Source organism: Thunnus maccoyii, chromosome 22 (assembly GCF_910596095.1).
Source record: "Thunnus maccoyii chromosome 22, fThuMac1.1, whole genome shotgun sequence".
NCBI lineage: Eukaryota > Metazoa > Chordata > Actinopteri > Scombriformes > Scombridae > Thunnus > Thunnus maccoyii.
Window position 1 is genome coordinate 19017584 of NC_056554.1, and position 22885 is coordinate 19040468.

At 39.3% G+C, this 22885-nt stretch overlaps 1 protein-coding gene across 7 annotated transcripts in view; it reads right to left on the reverse strand.

The window, feature by feature from the left end:
* htr2cl1 (5-hydroxytryptamine (serotonin) receptor 2C, G protein-coupled-like 1) overlaps window positions 1-22885 on the reverse strand; it is a 131298-nt gene that overhangs the window by 10529 nt on the left and 97884 nt on the right. For all 7 annotated transcript variants that reach the window (XR_006093451.1, XM_042400932.1, XM_042400929.1 and 4 more), the window contains 3 exons: window positions 14271-14471; window positions 2004-2167; window positions 1734-1884 (listed from right to left, as the gene is read on the reverse strand). Coding sequence is in view for 6 of the 7 variants with exons in the window: in XM_042400932.1 (XP_042256866.1) it covers window positions 1734-1884; window positions 2004-2167; window positions 14271-14471 (516 nt within the window). In the remaining variant the exon portion in view is untranslated. The remainder of the gene's footprint in view (window positions 1-1733; window positions 1885-2003; window positions 2168-14270; window positions 14472-22885) is intronic.

Below are 22885 nucleotides of genomic sequence, written 5' to 3' on the forward strand. Positions count from 1 at the left end.
TTACTCAAGGTTTATGGTTAAACAAATGCAATTGCATGAATATCTAACTTATCAACAATGGGGAAATATATGTGTTTAAAAGTTTGCAAGAGCTTTTGACCAAAAGTTCAGCAATTATATGGTGCACAACTGAAGGATGTTATGTAGGTTATCACCATGACTCCTTCCAACTTAGTTACCGAGAAAAAAGCTGCAGATTTTACCCTGTCTGTCAGTTTTTGTATTAACAAGGCAGCTGACATTTTAAAGCAAGGGACAGACAAAAAGGTTGAACATGACGGGAATGTTTAATGCACACTCTTCTCTGTTTGGGATGGAAGGGGATAAGGTGAAAGAAATGGGTGACTGCCACATCAGGCAATTTAATCTCTACGTGACACACCAAGGCTGGGCTTGGGATCAGGAACCAGCCATCTGTGTGCTGCCCAAACTGATTGGACAGACAGCCATAGCTGTGGCATACTGCTGGTGAATTAGCTGATAAAAAGTTTGCTATTTTGGCTCCTCGACAACTTCTCACGATTCAGATTCACCCCTTGAAATTCTTGGTAAGTTTCTGGAACAATGGGTCCTTGACTTCAGACACTGTTAGACAAAATGAGACTTCTCATTTCTAGCCTGTGACTGTCAGTTTTGCCAGCTGCCCTCAGCTGTAGCAAGCTAGCAAATGAAGCTAACGTTAGCTCCATGAGTTGGTCGCAAATGCTGTCTCCAGATAGGGCTGCCAGCCGTGTCGTAAAATATGGAATCATCCTGTAATTGGAAACTAAAAGCTCCCCTCCAACCTTGCTGGCATTTCACATTTCCATTTCAGGAAGTTGGCAACCCTATCTCCTTTTCATTGTTTCCAGCTGGCTAGAGAATCGAGAGAATCTTGCTTAAGGAGTCTTGAATACGCACTTGATAGCTACATACAGTACATGGGGTTGGGGTTAGTGCTAGAAGACTGAGGCTAAAATTGAATGACCCAAAAGACAAAAAGTCAATATCTTAGTAAACCAGTTTACTATCAATGTAGAAGACATGGAGATAAAGAAGAAGCACTGTTCTAGTAGCTATGATAACCCTAGTTGGCTGCTTACCATAAACACAACGGTTCGTAATTTAAAACATTTTAACATTTCAAGAGAGAAGACATTTAGGATGATGTGTTTGGCAAATGTATCACAATCTTGGGAAACACTGACTGTACAGCGAGACACAATGCTTAAGCTAAAAAAACGCCTCAGTTTTCCTGTTTATGCTACATAGATATAATAGTCTTGTCATACCAATGGCGAAAAAGTTGATGGACAGAGATAAACCAAAACTTGAAAGAAAGGAATGGATAAGGTGTTGGTGCTGGGCTTTGGTGGAACCATCTTTCATTGTTACAATGAAAATGAAAAAATGTAAGCATTCGAGAGTTTACTCAACTATCTCAAGAGCCGAACACAAACACCAAAACCATCAATCTGTTTTGAGGCTCTACTTAGTTTAATTTGGGGATTTCAAAGGCTTGTGGAATGATTAAAATCTCCAGGCAGGGACATAAAATATCGACATAATGCACACTGAAAGGGTTATAAAAACTACCACTAATGAATGTCTTTGCTCTTCAAACATACGGGTATCGCTGATGATTTATGGTGATGAATACATTTCCATCTTTATTATAAATCCCTTGATTAACACATTTGAATTCTGTTTAAATAAACCAAATCTTAGCCGCTACAAGCGCAGTTGGTGTCTACCTTGTGATACTGGAGGAGAAACTGTGTTGATCTGAGGAAGGTGGAAGGTGGAAGGCGGAGGTTGCAATGTGTTTTTCATTGCTGGTTGGTGCAAAGGCTGCTGGGAAGCCTTTGCCTCGTACAGGAAGACAGTGGCCTGCCTCTGGAGCACCTGGAGAGGAGTGAAAGTGAATAAAGAAAAAGAAGCAGCAACAGGGAGTAAATTAAGGACATCAAAGAGCAGGACATGTTCACTTATAACATGTTTTTAGGGCACATGCAAGTGCCTACCTGTATGGTGAGGCAGTACGTCACCACCATGATAATCAGTGGGATGAAGAAGGCCACGAAGGAGCCAATCAGAATGAAGCGCTCCTCGTTGAGGACACAGCTGCCGTTCACGAAAACCTTGTCCTCGTTGTGGAGGCCGATCACTGGGATAGGCATCGACACACCTATATGAAGAAAAATAGGGAGAGAGAGAGAGAGGAGGGAAGTTTTTTTTAGGATTTTGGTGTTTTCTGTACTTTCTTCCTTCAAACTCAGAGCTTCCTCTGTTTATTCCGACATTGATGCTTCTGATAATGAAAAACACCTCGTTGCATGATTTCTGGTAATACTTTGCATTACAGCTCAATAAGAAGGAGATATGAACCTGTTGATATTGTCTATTAGCATGCAAAGTGGCTAACAATTAGGTAATCTACTCAAACAAATTAAGTTATATCAGAATAATATTCCATCCAATAACAATAAGTTAATGCTTTAGCAATTAGAGAGAAATAATGAGTGCTGTAGCTAATAGTGCAGTAATAATGGGGAAATATGCTAATAATAATAATAAGGTAATATTAGGCTCATATTTTCACAATATTCATGGCAAAATATCAATGTTATACCCTCACAATCACAAAAAAATTCCAGGAAATCAGTAATTTCATGAAAATGTTGAAATCTTTCCATCACCGTTCACAACATTCCCTTATTTTTAGGGTAAGACTGCACAGATTCATATTTATGGTAATAACTGCCAATCAGGACCAAAAAACATCTGTTTCTACTTAATTGTATGTAAGTAAAGTAATTTTAAATCACTTTAAACTAAATACCAACGGAAAGAGTCATTACCTGCAAGCGCGGAGGCTCATTTAGTGTAATAATCATAAATCAGGGCTAGAAAATGCAGAACATTTTCTCCCATTATTATCAGAGGCATAAGGCATAAAAGGCATAAAGGCATAAAAGAACAACACATTAAAGCTGTATCTCTTATGAGGCAATGTGCCATTGCAGTTTTTAATACCTATCAGTATGTAATGGGTGTTTGTGGTGGTATAATACAGTTTTAGTGCTGTTAAATGACACTGCTCATGAAAGACTGAGGTGAGGCCGAGCTGATTTTCTGAACTATGGTAATAATACTGACTGACTAATGTGCTGAGTTTGACAAAGAGCTTTTTCTGTTGAAAGTGTTCGCTGACCTGAGCTCTGTTTCAGAAAGGCGTACACCGAGGAGAAACGTGACTCCAGGTTTTCACAGCTCTCAAGCTCCAGGCAACAACAGGAGAAGTGTTTCATAGACAAGTCGGGACATCTCAGCCCTTTCTGGTCTGTGTCATGGGCACAGAGTGGACTGCTATAATTCATTTAAGTGCAGGGTACATAATTTTCTCTTGCACACAGCTGACAGTGACCAGGCCAACATCAAAATGCAATTTGGAGCGATGGCAGCTCATCTAATGCAATCATTACAACTGACTGCACACACACTGCACAGGAAGATGGATTTGTTTGCATTTATTGTAAACTTTTTACCTCTGTGTGTGTGTCCAATTAACCTGTACAAACAGTTCTGACAAATGAAACTGTCCAGTAGTATTGATCATGTCATGATATATTCATACTCTCCTAAACAGTGTGTTAAGGAGACTTTAAAGGGTTGTTTCACCCAAATTACAATAACATTTTATTTCTTATGGTATAGTAATCAACATGAATGTTTCTTTAATAAACCTCACTGTAAACAGTTTTCATAAGAACTATTTATTTAATAGAAAGTAGTTCCAGTGACCTCCAAAGCACTGAAGTGGAGGAGGAAATCTTAGATGCAGATATTTCACCATTTCAGCGAATAAATTTATTTGCATGACTACACCATTATAGGTAAGTGAGAAAATATGTCGTCTTCCAATTTAAGCCGGAGCAGTGCCTGATGGGTAACTTCTTGCTGCTCTGTGACTTTTGACAGTCACAGGTTTTAGCTCACGCTGAGTTGTTTAAACTATTCTCGAAATGCAGCAGATTCCACTCCCTCAGGTGATAAAAGTTATCTGCTCACGCCACGGTTACTCACCAACTCTGCAAATCCACCGAGTGCACAACAGCACTGTGGCAGATCACAGCGTGGCTCTGCTAGGAGGGCTGTGCTGCTGGAGGAAGATTATCATACCAGCAGAGGGAGATCTGCAAAATCATCAGGGTACAAAACGGCACTGGAAAACGTTTTTCCTCATGAGCACCACACACCTCCTGTGAACCTAAGAGCTGACAGCAGCTAGCTGCAGCGTGAAGCATCAACTGTAAGCACGGGGAATAAAGGGGATGACTTTGCATGCTCATGCTTGGTAGCTCATACAAAAGACATGGAAGAGTCTTGGAGATAGGAAGGGAAGACAAGATTATTACAGTAGTAGTAGTTTAGAAAAGGTGGTCTAAAAGTTAGAGAGATCATTATGGAAAATTATCACAAGAGTTTAATCCAACAAATGGCTAAATATTGACTGTAAAAATGATTCTTTATAGATGTTTATGGTGGATTATGCATCACAGCTGTCAGTATGTCTGTGTATGTCTGTGAAGAAAGGTCATGAAACAAAAAATCTTCAACTATATATTATGAGGTAACACTTGGTAATGCTTTATTTTACAGCTCCCTTAATTTTATACTAAATTTGTGAGTATTTTCAGGTATTTCACATAACATTTTAAAGAAAGGGTGGTGCAATTTGGTAAAAAATTATAAGAAAAACAGAAAAAAGTTTCAAGTTGGTAGTTGTTAATTTGCAAATATTCTTAAAAGCATTTCTTTAACTGTCAGAAAATATTTTGTTTTCAGTGTGTAGTTTTGTCTGTCAAACGATATATTAGCATATTAGGTTGTTTCTTAAAAATGCTATAATAAGCGTCTAGCAACAATTTTTGTAACACTTTATTTCACGGATCCATAGCTTTTCTAAAAATTTCCAGGAGATTTTCTTTCACTAATGAAAACGGAGTATTTCTTATAATTTGTACCAAATTGCCTCTCTGTAAAATGTCCTAAAAATTTACTGTTAAAAACTTAAATACTCAAAAAGAATACCAGGAAATTAGTATAAAATTTAAGGAGCACTTAACAGAATATTTCTACTTTTAGGACATGAGATTAGAAATTGTGTGAATCCAGTTGGAGGGAGTTTACTTTAAGATGATAGATTTTTGTTCACCTCCACGAAAGCTGAGCTGTCGGGTTTGAAATGACTAGGGAAGGAAGGAGAACACACACTCTCAACACACACACACACACTGACAAACATGTATTAATCCACTCTTATCTGTTTCTTTGCTTTTCGAGTGACCCGATCCGACCTCCCTTTCTGTCTTCTGAATCCCCGGTGTGTGTGAGTGCGTGACCCCCATTATGTCAACTATATCTCACATTTAATTTTTTTTTTCACAAGGTGGTCACGGTCCATTTTATCCGCCTCCACAGGACTCCGTTCAGGTTTTCTAGCAGTGAACTGGGTGTACGGCTTATCCGTGACCCCGTGATAAGCCTGTTGTCACAGAGTCTTTGAGTGAAACTGACAAAGAAGCGAGTGTATTGTGTTTACTGTAACTGTGTGAGGATGTGTGTGTGTGTGTTTATTTACGGTGGAGTGTACTTTAATGAACCATACAGTGAACCAAATGCAAGTTGACCTTATTTTATTGTATTTTTAACGTGGATCAGTTAAACGTCTTTGAAGTTTTTTCATATGATTGATGGTTTTAGTTTGTTGTCATGTGTGAATATGCTAAAAGTATAAAAATATTATCAATATAATAACATGAGTTGAGTTATTATTAGTTCTTGAAAGTTATATTATTATAAAATACTGAATTATACTATTTAAATATAAGAATCTAATGCAAATACAGTGTATAAAATAAATAAATGAAACATATCAGTTATGTCAAGCATCATTTCAAAAGCAGGGCTGAAAATTTTAAATTTTGGGGAACAAAAACAGGAGATTATATAGTATTTATAATGTAAAACAAAAAGTTATATAATGTTATGTAAGCTGTGGTCGTACTGTACAAGTCATAATGGGTTGAAACAACCTCGAAGTCAAACAGAGTGTGTTATTACGCCAGAGAGAATGGCTCCAAGGATCTTCTGGTGGTTGTTTCGTAGTTAATCCTCCAGCATTGATCGCTGTAAACCCTCTCAGACCTCAATCCCAGCAGCATGTAGCTGTGAGAGGTCAAGGAAATGCCAACAGGAAAACAGGGGGATTTCTTATGATTTAAAATGAAGCGCTGCAGAGAAACAGGGAAGATAGTAAAACTACCTGGTACCTGGAAGCATCAATCAACTTGATCTGTCAAAGCTGCTTGTGAGAAATAATCTCTCGCAGTAGAGCGACTCTGAAGAAAATGTACTAAGTCTGTTGTTTTGATTCAATCTAGTGACTGTATGGTTTTACAGTGATATGGATCAAATGCAACACCTGTTATTCTTCTGTTCTTCTGCACTGATAACATTAAAACAAATTATACATGATCAACACAGTGAGTGTGATTTTGAGGAGAGACAGTTGCTATATAATGTTTGTTTAAAGCTGCAGGGAACTTCAGAGATTTGCAGCTCGGATGCTGGTGCTTTGACAGTTTCATTCATGCAGAATAAAATGTGACCAAACCCGACACAATTTTTAGTTGGATAAAAAGGGTGAATCTAGGCTAGTTGGGATGTGATCTTCCTCCCTATAAAGCCCCACACTGAGATGATACTGATGAAATTGCATCCAAAAGCCGTCATCACTAACTTATTTGTCTTCTGATACACATTCACTGCACTTTTATTTAAAGCGAGACTATGTAACTTCTCCACAGCGGCCAATGTGGTCAGATTTAATTAATATTATATATGAATTAATATAAATGTAATGTAATTACAGGAAAATGGTAAAAATGCTAAAACATAGTGTAACAGTAGCACAAGTGAGGAGTCACGTAGTCAGTGAACTGACTCTGTAAAACCAGTTACACAGCAATATCCATCTGAAGTTTCCCAACATTAGCTCTTGTTAGCTAAAATAAGCTACTGGTCATATTAGACCAAGTCAGGCTGTAACAGCAAAACCCTCTAAGTTTACTGATTTGAGCAGGAGTGTTTTATTTATGAATTCAACTTTTTACTTTTAAGAGGAAGTTTGTTATTTCAAAAGTCTCACTTTTCTGTTTCTTTTCATGCTAAAAGCCACGTGAGAATGTTCACTCCGCTCATTGATTAGATGTGTCTGTTGTGGGAGAAAGAACGCAAACACAGGAAGAAAGTCCTGAAGAAAGTTTTATCTGACCAAATACAAGAAGGCAACATACTTTGTTGCACAATCTGCAGCTATCTGCTAGCAACTGTTGATGTCACTCATCTGCATCCCAGTATGTAAAGCACACCTGGCTATTTGAAGAGTACACCTTGTAGTTGGGTTGGATCAAGGTCGGATCACTTTCCCACCACAATTGAACTGGTCCAGAGTTTGTATGGGACTTACCCGAGACCACTTCCTTAAAGGGTTGTTTGGTCCACACCAGAGTACGATTGCAGTTCTCTGATTCTGCCCAAATGAATCATACAAAGTCCAAAAATGACCTAAAGTTTGCAAGCATTAGCTATCATTAGCTAACATGAGTCATACAAGACCAAGTCAGGGTGTAACAGCAAACCCCGTTCTGTTCTGAATTGAGTGTGTTTGTAAGAGGAAGTTTGAGTTATTCTCTCAAAAGTGACATATGGTAATCTTGCTTTAAGGTAGTTTTACAAACTGACAGACGTGCTCAATCTAATGTCTATGAATAATGATACTGTATACTTCAGATTACAGCGGTTAAATGTAAATGTCTGTGCTTTAAAATGCATAACACAAAGAAAATAAAAAATCCACCCACATGTTGTTTTCCTACTTTAGACCACGCAGGTGAAACTGAACAGAAGCTGTGATCCATATCATTGATTTCACCATCGTAAAACCATTCGGGTCATGAAGGAGGTGTGAATAAATTAGCTGTGAATAAAGTGAAAAATTCCGATTTTTTTTTTTCCAGCACTGGCCCTGCTTAGACGTGGTTTGGGTTAAGCAGGGTTGATCAATGTGTGCTCCAGTATTTGTCTCACATCTGTTTGCTTTCCTTGATCTGAGAAACACTCGATTTTGCTGCACATGGCTGGAAAGAGAGATCCACTTGACTTGGACTTTCCCCCAAAAGACTTTGGCAATACTTCTGCTGATGAGAACAGACCTGTCAACTGCTGCCAACATTGAGTGAGGTAATTTGTGCATGAGCACTACTCTGCATTTCAAATTTGTCGCAACAGAGGAAACTCTTGTGTCTAGATTGGTACTCCAGTTTAGCTGAAAGTAGATGCATCAGTTCCAAGTGGCGTAAAGGTGAAAAGGGACTGAAACCACACACTACTAGATGCTAAAAAGGTAAAAAAGGCAGAAAATCTCTTCATGGTGTATCAGTACGTCTTCTTTTGGGTGTTTTGTTGCTAATCCTTTGATATTGATCGTTGTTTGCCCTCTCAGACCTCAATCATGGCGAAATGTTGTGGTGCAGAAACTCTTGAAGGGGTCAAGGTAATGCCGACATGGAAACAGGGATTCAAAAGCAGCTGGTTGTGGTAGACTGTAGAGCGAAGGGGAAGGAAGTAAAATTCATCTAGAGGCGTCAGTCATGTCTAGTTGTCAATGCTACTTTCAAGAAATAATCTTTAAAAGCAAGACAACTTTACAGGATACCAGTTGGAGAAAATGTACTTTGGAGAAAAATATCTTAATATTGATGAGTCCAGCTTTCTATAGATGGAGAACTAACTCATTAATCCACACAAAAGTGCAAAAAGAGCAAACCAGCAGACAAAGATTATGATCAAACCTTGAGAGTTTCTAAAATATGAATGATCCACACCTGCAATCTACCATTTCTCCAACCCATGATCCATTTTAAACACAGTATGTATTAATAATCGTCTTAGTTTACTGTTTTTTTCAGTTAATATACAAGACATCAATGTATCTTTTATCATTTTGTACAAACAGGAAATAACTGTGGGATAACTGTGGGACAACAACATCCATCAACAGTATATTCAAAATCAGTATGCACACTGACTACTTAACCCTTTAAAATCCACCGGGTCACCGGTGACCCACTTAAGCCAGTTGTTAGCGGTAGCATCACACAGTAATGAGTCAAAGCAATTGGCACAATTTGGCCAATTGGAGATAACTGGAGAGGTTCAGGGACACCAGTGACACCACAAACTAAAAACTCCCATAAGGTTAGTCCTAGACGTCTGGAATATTATACAGGTCGACAAGATGTAGAAGGTATATGGTGGTCTGCATAGTTATGGCATAAAGTGTGTCCTAATTATTGTTATTCAAATATGACTCATGGTAGAAGAGGACCAAAAACACTTTTTTGAGTCTTATATGAACTGATGTAGTTTTGTTTGTGTTTTAGCCACATGCTAAACAAGCACATTTCCAGAAACTAGAGGATGTCACTTGTCAAATGAAGCCTAATTCATGCACCATGGCCTTACAGTTCTTCTGTTATAAGCTTTTCCATTTGGGTGTGCCAAATAGGTGAAAATTCTGTAAAAAGGGTGGATGTTAAAGGGTTAAAAGGTAAGGGCTCGTGGATTTCCTATATTTTTCTTATTGTCAACAAATGTCATCTGCAGAGCAAAATCAAGTATTACAAGTATTGTGTGTGAATCCAAAGCCTGCTATTGTATTCCTCTGTGCTGCAGACCTCTGCTACATACTACAAGAGCTTCAGTACAAAGTCAAGAGGTTGTTATTATGTCGTACAACAAGCTAGTGAAGCTCTGTGAACAGAACTGTGTTCCTGCACATCTACAGTGGTATCTGTCCAGAGACTGAAAATGTGATCGCTGTTATTAGTCTTTGAAGCCATTTCTAAACAAACTAACGTGACCAAACTCTTCGAGGGTGAAGGAACATGTCACCCAGTGCAACAGTGTGACTCATTGACATGTTTTTGATAGTTTTTGGACAGAGGTCTACCGCACAGAGGAATACGACATATTAGGCTTTGGATACACACACAATACTTAGTAAGTAGTACTAATTAGGATCAATTCATTGTTGGTTCGGTTCTGCACATGAGATTCGCTGACGATAAGAAACATATAGAAAATCGATAGCTTTTTCCTTTAATTTCGTCCAATTAAGCCAGACACTACACTTCCTGTAAAGCAACTCAATGGTGTCCCTCATTAGTCTCTTAAATGCCCACTTCTTTAAAACCCCACTCTCCAGAGGCTGAGTAGTACTCCTCATGATAAGTAAACTAAACCTCAGGAGTAAAATTGGTGGTTTGCTCCTTTAATAGAATGTACTATATATTTAACCCCTTTGCTAACATAATACCCTTTCATGAGAGAAAAGTAAAATGTTTATTCTGTCTTTTTAAACTGCATCCTGTCAGCAACAATCCAAATTTTTCCTCAATGCAGTCAGTGAGTTCACTTGTATTAAATCCCACATAGGAATCTGATTATATCCTAAATATAGCATATGTAATTATTTTGGAGAAAGACATGGATTGCAACTTTACATGCAGGAACAATCTATCCCACAGGGGGTTTATGTACTAATGCAATGACTTTGCATAGAGCTGCCTTTACTGTAGGGTCAGAGGACGTTAGTCTAATGATAAGGACGATCTGGATGTGTTCATGTACGCGTGTTTATGTGTGTGTGTGTGGTTGTACATGTTCACATATGGAAGGAAGCCCTCCTTGGACTTAAAAAAGGCACAAAACAACATCAACAGAAGCCAGACGGACGGATGGATGGATGGACAGAGGAAGGGCTGAGAGAAAAGTTTTAAAAGTCATCCGATCCCTCAACACTTTCCTCAAAGGGAAGCGCCTCATTCTTCCCAGCACACACACACACTCGAGAAACTGATTAACCCAGACTGAGAAAAATTGCCCTAATAACGGAAAATGGGGACAGAAGGGAGGTTGGAAACAAGGACAAAAATCAAATTCATTCTGACTTTACCCAACATATCTTTTAGGTATTTAAAAAAAACTAATTCCTTAAAGATGTTAGCTAAAATGTCAAGTTTGTCTGCTTTTTAAAAAAAATTGAGTTATTATTATAACAAAGGTTCAGGAACAAGACCACGCCCCTCTCTCACACTAAATTTAATCACCTGTGCATACCTATATAAGTGTGTCTAACCCCTTTCTCTCCCATTCGTCTCAGTTCCCTCCTCTCCAAACCCCATTTTTCTCCTCTCTCCCCTCTCAACGGTGGCTCACAGTGGTTAGCACTTATGCCTCACAGCGAGAAGGTCCTGGGTTCGAACACTGGCCGTCCCAGGTCCTTTCTGTGTGGAGTTTGCATGTTCTCCCCGTGTTCGTGTGGGTTTCCGCCGGGTACTCCGGTTTCCTCCCACCATCAAAGACATGCTCGTTAGGGTTAATACTTCCACATAAGTAATTCTTCTCGTCCTATTCTAGGAACCACAGGGGGACGACGAAGCAGAAAGCTCATCGAGACATGTCCACCACCCTGAGTCTCGACCCCCTGGTTCCTAGACGCTCCAGCCTCTTTGTGATTCCATTTGGTCCCCACGCCATCGACCCCCTTCATCCCTCTCCTCGACCCCCATCCAGCCCACCATACACTATCCTCATCCAATCCTGAACCCTCTCGACAGTCCAAATAAATCTACTTTTTATACCGTTCAGATGGTGTCGTCTTTGTTAGTGAAACTCCTAATTTAACTTCTTCAATGTAGGTTCCTGTCTGGATCACAGCATTCCCCATTCAGTCAAGAGAAGTGATTAACATTGCACTTATGCAGATTTCTTTTTATGTACACTGTTTGTGTGCAGTGTAGCTCCTCCTGAGACAATATCTACTGGCTACTGCTGATGGTTGCCATAAATTTTCAGATGACATAATTAATTAATTTGCATATTATTGTCTTTACCGGTGACAAAGATGAATGTGAAACGCGCCGTGATCACCTCTGGGGATTAGAAAAGTATGTGATGCAAATCAGTTCTGACTGTAACAACGTGTTATGAGACGTTGCCGATGTTGCCTGTGTTTCAGGAAGTCTGTAGGTGTGTCGGTACACTGAGGACCCACAGTGAGGTTAAACCTGTGGGAGGACGCTCTGGTTTAAGCTGAAAGAGGCTTATTTCAGTTAATCAATACTGACCTAGGTGCCAATTTACAGACTGTGTACACGTGGTGAAATATTGAGTTTTTGCTTATTAAGTCTCAAATGAAGTATGCATTCTATGTATTGCATTTTTACTTTATTCTATCTTATGGTTATTAACATTATCAAATGGATTTTATTCACCATCTTAGGTAAATTTACATATTTTTATGTTAATTCTATGTCTTTTAGGTCTTTTTTGATGTGAAGCACTTGTATGTAATTTCTTTAGTTGTTCAGGCACTCTGAGCTGCACTTTTTTTGTATGAAAGGTGCTACACAAATAAAGTTATCATCATCATTATTATTATTACAGTTGGACCTTTGCAGAAACTGCCAGGGGATCCCAGAAAGTCATTAAATTTAATAACAGTCATCAATCTGCCAACACTCTGTGTGGGTCTAAGGGGGGACTGACAAATTAACTGGGACACCAATAAAATCCAATACAACAACACCATAAATCCAGCCTCAGAAATGACCATAAAGGTGAATCAACACCTGTCTGCGTCGGGAATTATTTTATGTGTACATGAGTTATAAATGGAACTACCACAAAATACTGAAGGATTGAATTACCCAAGTTACAAAAAGTAGGAAAAAACATGTTTTCATACTTTCCTTCAGGGCGTCAGATGGATTTTCAGATATCCAACTCTGAGTTTTTTGACTCTAGCCCAATACAGTGGAGGTAAATGGGATTTCTGTGGCTCTCAAAGCACTGAGAAAGTACATTAAAAAATCAACAAGTATGTGTCTTTCCAATAACAATGTCCTGGTATAATCCACAGACATCACTGTGACTGGCTTTTATAGAGTGGCAGCACTCCTTTCTGTTTTCAAAATTACCACCACTAAGAAAACGTCTGTGAAAAGCATTAAGAGATATCTTCAGAGGCTGGTAACTATATTTAAAAAAACTCCAAAAAACAAACAAGAAGACACAAAGGAGCTTCTCAAATACTGAAAACAGTTCACCTTCTACCTTTTTCTTTTACATACTTAAAAAACTAACTTTACTCAATACTCAGTTTTTCAGAACAGATAATTTCACCTACAGTAATAGTAGGAACATTGTTTTTTCTTTGTCAGATGAGTTGACAATCAATGCTGTGAGCACCACAAACAAAATCCCATTCCCTTCCATTGTACAGTATTGGTGGGTAAGGCAGAAAATGGATATCTCCAAACTTGGGCAAATAAAACAAAAGATCTACATGGCTACATACAACTAGAGGAAAGAGACAAAATATGGTTTTTAACTTGGACAAACTGACTCTTAAAGGACGTCTTCAAACCTGTAGTTCATTTGCTATGGTCCTAATCAGTGGATGAGCTGGTAAACCTTTCTAGCATTTTCCTATTGGTTTCTTTTCACATGGAAAAAAAAATCAAGGTAACTAAAAAGCATCACTAAAAGCCACATGAGAACATTGACTGTCTGGGGCATGAGCAAGAACATAAACACAGGAAGAAGGTCTTGAGGAAGAATCTATCTGCCGAAATATCAAGATGGCCACATACTCTGTTGCTAGTCGAGATCAGAACTTGCTAGTTGCTAGTACTCTTGACCAATACGCAAAGCACATTCGGCTACAGGTGCTGTTTAGCTCAAACTTGGAAGAGAACGCTTTGTATTTGGATCAGATTGAGGTTGGATTACATTACCAATAAATGAGACCACTTCCCCTAAAGGGTCTCGGTACGGTTGTTTTGGTCTGCACCCCATTATGATTGTGTGTTCAGATCTGCCCAAACTAATCATACCAAGGGAGGAAATGAACCAAAGTTTGATTCAATGGAACCAAACAATGCACCCTAAGTCCCATGTCTAACATTGACAGTCTAGCATTTTGGTTGCTATGAATTTGAAGACAAAGGCACTATAGTATTATAGGAGAAAAGTTGTGTCACTGCAATAAGGAATCACCATATTTGCTCTATACAAGTTAAAACATCCTTGCTCTGTGTTTGTGTGTGTATAGTTGAATGCAAGCAACAGGTCCAATCTATCAAATCATGCGTTCTGACCTATAGATATGGTCCAGACAGCGGCGATCTTCATCATGGCTTTGGTTCTGGAGTTGAAGCGGCTGTGCTCTATGGGGTTGCGGATGGCGACGTATCGGTCCAGAGAGATGGCACACAGGTGCATGATGGACGCGGTGGAGAACAACACGTCCAGGTAGATCCAGATAGGACACAGGGCGCTAGGGAGAGGCCAGGCGTAGTCTGGAGGATGGACAGAGAGCAGGAATAGAGGAGAGATACTATCGTTACACAGTTATTTATGCAGTTTATTCCCAAATGACAGACAGAAAAGATATAGTTTGATGCAGTTTTTTTCCCCTCTACTGCAGTCAATACACTGCTGACTTTGAAAGCGGTGACGTAAATATGTTAAATCTGTTTTAATTGGCTGGCTGAGCGAATGTTATCAGGGTCAGCAGAGTATGACAGCTTAAGATGCAGCACGGGGAGGTTGACTAGACTTTAATTTAAGAGTTCATCAAAGCGCAAGGCACAACACACTTTACATGCAAGTTCAGGTGATAGTTTGATAGCATTTACATTGTTTACAAGTATTACTCTGATTATTCTGATTAAGATAAGCAGATAAAGGTGTTTACACTGCTGACAATGCTGTTGTCAGAGAGTAGAGGTGAACATCGGATGATTAATGTGCATGTAAATGTTACCACTAGGGAGGTAAAGCTCTGGTTTAGACACCAAACAAAGGATTTTAGAAGACATCCTATGGACAAATACAGTCATTAATACAGCGTATATGGATGAATGGAGAATAGGAGAATAAAGCTCTGCTGTGTCTGAGGGTTTGTGTGTGTTTGTAGCTCATTTTATAAAAGAGAGGGAAAAAAAAACAGATAATGAAAAAGATTGATTCAAAATATTCATTTCCACAACACCACAGGTGCACTGGAGGGATTAAATGAGGTTCATCATTCAAACTCTGTAAACATTTGTCAACCAAGGACTTGATTAATTCATCAAAAAAGTACAAAAGATGTCCTGATGCTTGTGGAAGTCCTGGGGGACAGCTGAGTCGGAGAGAAATAATGGAGAAATAATGATGTTCCATCGCATCTGAGGTTTGGGTTTGGTTATGTTTATGTCGACCAGTCTAAAAATGTTTCAGTTTGGAGAAATGAATATGTAAATAAGTAGAGATTAATAAATAATCTTAAATGTTTAAAAAGTACTCCATTAAACCAGTTACATGGAATGTTTAATACAGTTCATAGTGAATTTATGTGCTGTACACATAAGAGTAGCGTGTTTAGCGCACAATCTAACCCCAGCGGGCTTAAGGTTGTCCATCTTGGCATTTTGTTAATTGCACTGGTTGTTACCAACTTGTCAGCCAATCAGAAACGTAAAGGGGCAGGATGTAGAGGAGACCCTGTAGAGTAGAGCCACGGGCTAGTCAGACGGATAAGGTGTTTCTCAATCTGCGTTCTTGTCTTTACTTGTGTTCTTGTGTTCTTGTAAAGTACTGTTCCAATTCAAAGTCCGCATCTAGCCAAGTACAGTCCAAACAACTGGATGTGTTTTGTACATCTGTACATAGTCTCCTGCTCAGCTATCACTTCATCTGGACTGTAACTCATAGTCCCCCTCGTCATGCATCGCCCATGTTTCAACTCAGGGATTTATGAATAACAGCTAGCCAGTGCTATTTTATTTGGTAGCTTGTATTAGAAGTGAAGCGGCCAATTGTTTCAGGACTCAGGCCTGCACTGTTTTACAATTGGGTTTAAAAGACACTTTTATTTTGGTTGCACAGTGAGTGAGTGAGTGTCAGTGTGGGCCCTTTAGTTAGAAGCTTTGCAATTGGTAAATAAGATAAAAAAAAGGGTCATAACTTTTGAGAAGTAAAAAGGGAAACACATACACACAATATTTTTATACCTGTTTTTATTTTTGTAATTGGTTTTCATTAACTGAACTCATTACTTACATTTAAAGTGCTGTGTGTGTGTGTCGTACTTACATTTCATTAAGATGTGATTGGAGTTTAAGAAGGGAATAGTAATTAAAATCATAATTCTTAATGGGATTTCAAATGAGTGATTCATACAGTGCAGTCCTGCTAAGCGGAGGCAGCGTCATATATTTGTAATTCATAATTAGATTAAAAGTTTAATAAATCTTCCGTTGAAATTAAGTCTGTGAACTCCCAACAGTGTGAGTGTTACACTTGATGAAACACTTTGTCAACAGTGAGTAAAATGTTTATTTAACTCCCAGCAGGAGACACTGAAGCACCGTACAGCGTGTGAAGCAAAAAAAAAAAAAAGGCCAGCCTCAGTTTTTCAGCGATGCTCTGTTGATCCCCGAGGGTGAAGTCATTCTTTATTTTTTTTTATCTCTCCTAACCGTCCACAGGGAGGTCAAACATCACAGCCGCTGACAGCGTGATACCTCGTAGAGCTGGTAGAGATTCAGTGTCTTGGGAAAGCAACACAACAGCAGCTGAAACAGAAATACAGCTGGGAGCGTTTTGGCAGATGTTAGCTCAGAGAGAATTCAATCAACGAGTTAACGTTTGCTTAAACTGGGGTATATTAATTAGCTTGATTGGCATGCTGGCAGCTTAGCAGGCGAAAATGACATCCTGGCACCGTTTTACCCACTAACAGAAGAGTTAAACTGGGGAACAGCATTATCACCAGCATGAAAGCCAACTAAAATCACCCCAAAACCTGATTATATTGCTCCAAATATGTGGTGCGAACGCATTACTCGCCTGTATTCAGTGTCACAGCTGGATTCGAGCTCATAGTCGTTAATCTCACTCTGATTCATATGTTTTTTTTTTCTCCACTTCTCCTCTCGGTACCTTCTGAAATTCACGCCAGTGTTTCCAAGTCACAGATAAGGGCGATGACAAAGACAGCGCGAAGGTCTGAAGATGACTCAAAGCTTCGATAGCAACGGCTCTGTTTTTGTTTCCAGCTGTGTCAGCTTTCTAAAGAGGGCATATACCACAAAGTCTGTCTCTCTGTGTCTTTCTGTGCCCGCGGCTATTTATATGAACAGTCCTGTCTTCACAGAGGACAAGACCTGCAGCCAAACACACACACACACACACACACACGCACACACAATCCTTAATTTCATCTCTGATTTGGAGGACAAGCAGCACGTATGTGATGCATGTGGAGTGAATCACGTGCTTGTTTTTTTATGCGTGCACTGTGTGGGAGGCAGATTGCATAACTTTTCAGAGGTCAAACACTTATTGGGGGCACTGCATGACACACACACACACACTCTCTCTCTCACACACACACACACACACACACACACATATGCAAGGTGCTACTCAGCTGGCTAGTGGGTGCGTTGGATTTTCTGGTAATTACACACATCTACTCTGAGGGCCACAGCTAAACAGTGTTTATAAAATACTTTAACTCTCAATGAAACAGCATTTTGAAATCATCTTGTTTCTTTAATAAGATGCTTTTTCAGTTGAACCAGTGCTGTATGTTGATTTGAGGATTTGAGGTGAGGACTAATTTGTTTGAAATTTGTATTTCAGCCTCCTAGTTTAGCTTGAGGTCTCAGATGGACTGAAGGACTGATCACAAGTCAGGAAACAACAGCTAACAAATGCTCAGCCGCATCAATTAGGCTGATGATGTCACAGGCCGAATCTGTTTGTAAGATATCAACCATATCAACTCCCAATGCTGTCCATTTCACATGAACAATTTCAGTCCCTTAGAAGCTTTTTAAACCACTGTTAAAAAGGGGTTTTATATATTATGTGTCTTTTAGAAGTCCGATATTTTTTCAGTAGGTTTTGTCAAGTTTTTATGCTCCTTCACAGCACATGGCTTATCAGGTGTTATAAATGACCCAGGTTGGTGATAGGAGTGTCCTCTCCACTCGGCCCATCATAGCTGGAAGTCTGCTGATTATAGTGAGAATACATGAATTTGTAATGCTGTTTGAGTGTTTATGTCCTCTTTTCACATTCCCTCTAGCAATTGCAGAAGCATCCTGGTCGGGAATCACCATACCACCCGAAATTGACCTGAAAACGGCCTAATCCAAAAGAAGTGGGGCATTGAGAACATAATGAGCGTTGCACGTTACAAATTGTTGTTTTGAGCAGTGTGTCACAGTTCAACTGATTGAGTGTCTCTCAAGGCTTTGCGGGGAAAACTAGCGAGTCAGAATTTTCCAGCTGTATTTCACCTACAGTAGTTGGACAATGTTTATGATGCTTCGGGCGCCATGGTTGTTGATATTCCTGATCCTTGAAGTCTGTCTCTGTTCGCTCACCTCTGCATGTCATGCAGGTTGCAAAAGGCCTCCAGCTTCCTCAGGGTTTAATGTGTAATATGACATGTCTCTCGGGCCAAGCTACTGCAAGCTTTAAAGAGCACGTATCCTGCACATTTCCAGGTCTATATTTATATTCTGGGGTCTACTGGTACACCTTTACATGATTTATAGTTCAAACTCATTATTTATCTTATACTGATCCTGTATGCAGCCCCTCAGCTCAGCCTCTGTCTGAAACAGGCAGTTTTAGCTCCTGTCTCTTTACTGTAAGGCCCCCCTCCCCATGAGTCCTTTCTGCAGACTTGCACCAGCTCCAGAGGTTACGTAAACACACAGTAGCAGGATTTCACTTCTTTCTCTTGTTCTTATTCGAAATGTCAACTTCTCAAATACAGCGGGAGTGGATAACCTTAACAACAAACGCTACAGAACAGACAGCTGTTTGCAGCCATGTGCGAACAATCTGAAGTCAGTTTGATGGGGAAGTAGATGTAACTTTGTTAACAAAGCGTCCAGAGCAGGTTGAAGCCCTGGCTTTTGCCTTGCAGGGAGCATTTGTACATACGTTCACCTCAAGTTTTGGAACTTTGACAATGTTTAACATCAACATCCGACATCATAACAGTATATAAATGACAGGAAATCACAAAAAGCATGATATGTCCCCTTTAAAGCACCAAGATCATTTAATATGACAGTGTCCTCCTTGAGAAAACAGCCCTATTGCCAGAAGTATTTTGATATTGGACACCAACTTCCTGCAATGCCACTGAAGCAGTGGTTCTTCCTCGACTCTCATTCAAGGATTATTAACTTTTACGGCTTTATAATCAAATATATCACAGTAGCAGTAGCTAATATACATTTTTATTATGTTTTTTTTATTTAAAAGATGATTTAGTCTGTGTTCATGCTGTTCTTATAGGAGAACAAGATTTTGTTTGAGAGTAAAGTGGCAACAAGTCATCAACAACCCCCAACGAACTCAGCAACATTCAATTTACTGCACTGTTTCGATGCGAGGATCTCTCTCCATCATTGTATTTTCTATTATAGTCACTGTGACCTCAGTTTGTGACAAGCTGCCATTCCTCTTTCCGGTTCATTTAAGCAGAGATGAGACTGAGCTCATATTACTACAATCCACTATGAGGGAAGAAGTCTGGCATCAGCGTGTGTGTGTGTGTAGGTTTTGGTACATGTGTGTTTTGTCAGAGTGTGTTCATGCAGAGAGATAGCCTTAAGCGATAAGTCTGATTGAGTTGGCCTTGAGGGTCATATACGCTGTGTGTCCCTGTGTGTGAGTGCGGTATCTTAATTGGCTCTATATGATCTCATCTCTGCTGCTTTTGTTCCTTCTCCTTTTTCTTCACAACTTATTTCTGTGTGGTAAAAAAATTCATTTAGATTTGTTTGTATGTTTACTCTTTGTCTTTGGAGGTGACATATATTCCCTCGCGCCTTTTTTTGTTTATGTCACGCTTGAAAACACGAGCAATTTTCTCGCTTCGTATATTATCAGCGTTTTATTGTGACTTCTTTGTTTTCTCACCGGAGGCAAATCAGGAAAATCAGCCAAACGAATCTAAATAACGCTCATTGAAATGTTATTCCTTTACTATTGTGGCCGAGGTCACATTTTGAATGAATGGAAGACATCAGATTACTGTTGAGCGGTAAAATGGAAAAGTAAAAATATTATCTGCATGATAAAACTAATTTTCCATTGCAGGAGATAAAACTGCCATTAGGTCATTCTTGACAACTTCACATAACTGATTTGGCTTTTTGGGCGAGTTAACAGTCAGTTTTACACTCCAGTAAGGTTTGTTGAAGAACCCAACAGCTGAAATTTCCCCTTTAATGAGCTGAATATTATCTAATATAATTGCCTGGTGCCTTGTCTAGATTTTTGTCTTGCAAAGCTATGTATCGGTTGCCTGCATGTCATGAACAAGAGAAGATGGCTACATTTAGCTTAAAAGCAAAAATAAATGATCTGAAAACAAACTATGATTCAAAGCAGCTGAAGAATAAGCTCCTCTCCAACATTATACCAAGTAAAAGATACCAATTTATCCACGACACTGTAAAGAGCTATTGTAGATCATCATTTCTTGACAGTCAAAATTTGTGGATTCAACACAAAGAAGCTAGCTGTGATAATATATCGTGCCTCATCCCAGAAATTGCTCGTATTTCTATTCTAAACTTGTCGTACGTTTTTCTGTCAGGTTTTATTGCCAATATGTTCCGAGTCAGATTCATCAAACCTTCCTCGCTGCACAAACTTTGTTTCAACTTAATTAAATGCCACCTGTTCAAATTAGCATAATCAATCAATGTCCGTGTTTAACTATCCAAGAATGAAACAGGCTTTACACCGCAGAGTTTGACGTTCTGCAATCGGAAATCAGCAGAGAAAAAAATAAGAAAAATGTAGCAGAAGTCGTATTAGGAGGCTAGAAAATAATTGAAAACATTACTACAGCTGTCAACGACGTCATTGCAGAGCTGTGATAGTAATAAAGAAGAAAGTGGTTTGACCCAAAGTGAGATGCCAAAAAAAACATATATCTAAAACAAAGTAGTCCTGACTGCTCTCCAAGGATGACACAGGAGCAGTCACAGGGATGAAGTACGTTGTCCTCTGCTAGTAAATGATTTGCCCATTTCCTCCTTTTTTTGTAGGAAGTCTGATACACAACGACTGAAAACCTCAGTAAAGGTCAGAAAAGTTTTCAAACTAGAAAAACTGCTGCTTAGAATAGAAAAGATGCATGTGGCAGTTTTCATGTTGTTCAAGTGACATGACGACATGACATGAATGCAGACGCAGGCAAGTGACCGTCAGCTTCCCCCTGTGCATGTTTGTGTGTGATATTCCTCCCAGTCTTGCATTTTCTGTCCCTGCCATACATGCAGACATTTTTCTACCGTTTACATGCCTGCCACAGGAGACACAATGAGGCCATGTGAACGAGGTCATGAGTGAGTCCGACGGTGCAGTTGTGGGTGAACCCGGTTAAGGTCGACTGGAACCGTGACACTGTGAGATTTATATGAAAAATGTGATTCAATCAGGGTAATTAGGGTCATTATTCCTGTCCAGGGACCATTTATCCAATTTGTCTATTTTTTTTAATCTATTTTTTTTATTCTGGGCCATTAGAGAGTGTGTGTGTGTGTGTGTGTGTGTGTGTGTGTGTGTGTGTGTGTGTTGATTATTTTGGAAGCTTAGACTCCATCAATTACATTTAAGTATTTCATCCTGGTAATTCCTATTAAAGAAATACAAAAATACAGTATCTGCCAAAAGCTGTGTATGTGTGTGTGTGTGTGTGTGTGTGTGTGTGTGTGTATAACTTGAATCATTCATTTTAGGGTGAAGACTTGGTTTAAAGTTAAGGTTAGTTTAGGGTTATGTTAAGGTTAGACATGTGGTGGTTATGGTTAACGTTAGTATAAGTCTACAGGAAATTATTATAAATCAATGTAATGCCCTCTGAAGTGAAGGAAACACAACTGTGTGTGTGTGTGTGTGTGTGTGTGTAACTTTTAGGGTGAAGATGTGGTTTAAAGTTCAGGTAAGTTTAGGGTTATATTAAGGTTAGACATATGGTGGTTATGGTTAACATTCAAATAAATCAATAGGAAATGAATGTAAATTAACGTAATGTCCTCTGAAGTGAAGGAAACACGACTCTGTGTGTGTGCGTGTGTGTGTGTTTGTGTGTGTGTGTGTGTGCGCAACTTCCAGTATACAGAGATAAAAAGTTACTGAATTACCATCCACATCATCTTTTACTGTGATTGTCATCATCATCATAACCACTGTCATCCTCGTTATCACTGTAATCTGTGTGATTCATTGCCAGTTCACATTGTGTGAGAACATTCTGTGACTTGCCACCGTGTGTGTGTGTGTGTGTGTATGTGCGCACAACTGTGAGTATACAGAGATAAAAAGTTACTGAATTACCATCCACATCGTCGTCTATCATGATTGTCATCATCATCATAACAATTGTCATCATCATTATCACTGTAATCTATATGATTCATCGCCAGTTTAAATTGTGACGACAATGCGAGAACATTCTGTGACTTGCCGGTGTGCGTGTGTGTGTTTGTGTGTGTGTGTGTGTGTGTGTGTGTCTGGTCTATCACTCAGCCAGCTGTGGGGATCAATACAGTCAAGTACCAGTCTGATGGATAACACTGCAGGTATAGATCCCGGCTCCATTCAAGTGTGTGAGAGCATCTGTGTGTGTGTTGTTTTGTAGGTGTGTATATATGAATGACGGAGAGACACTGGCTATCTCTCT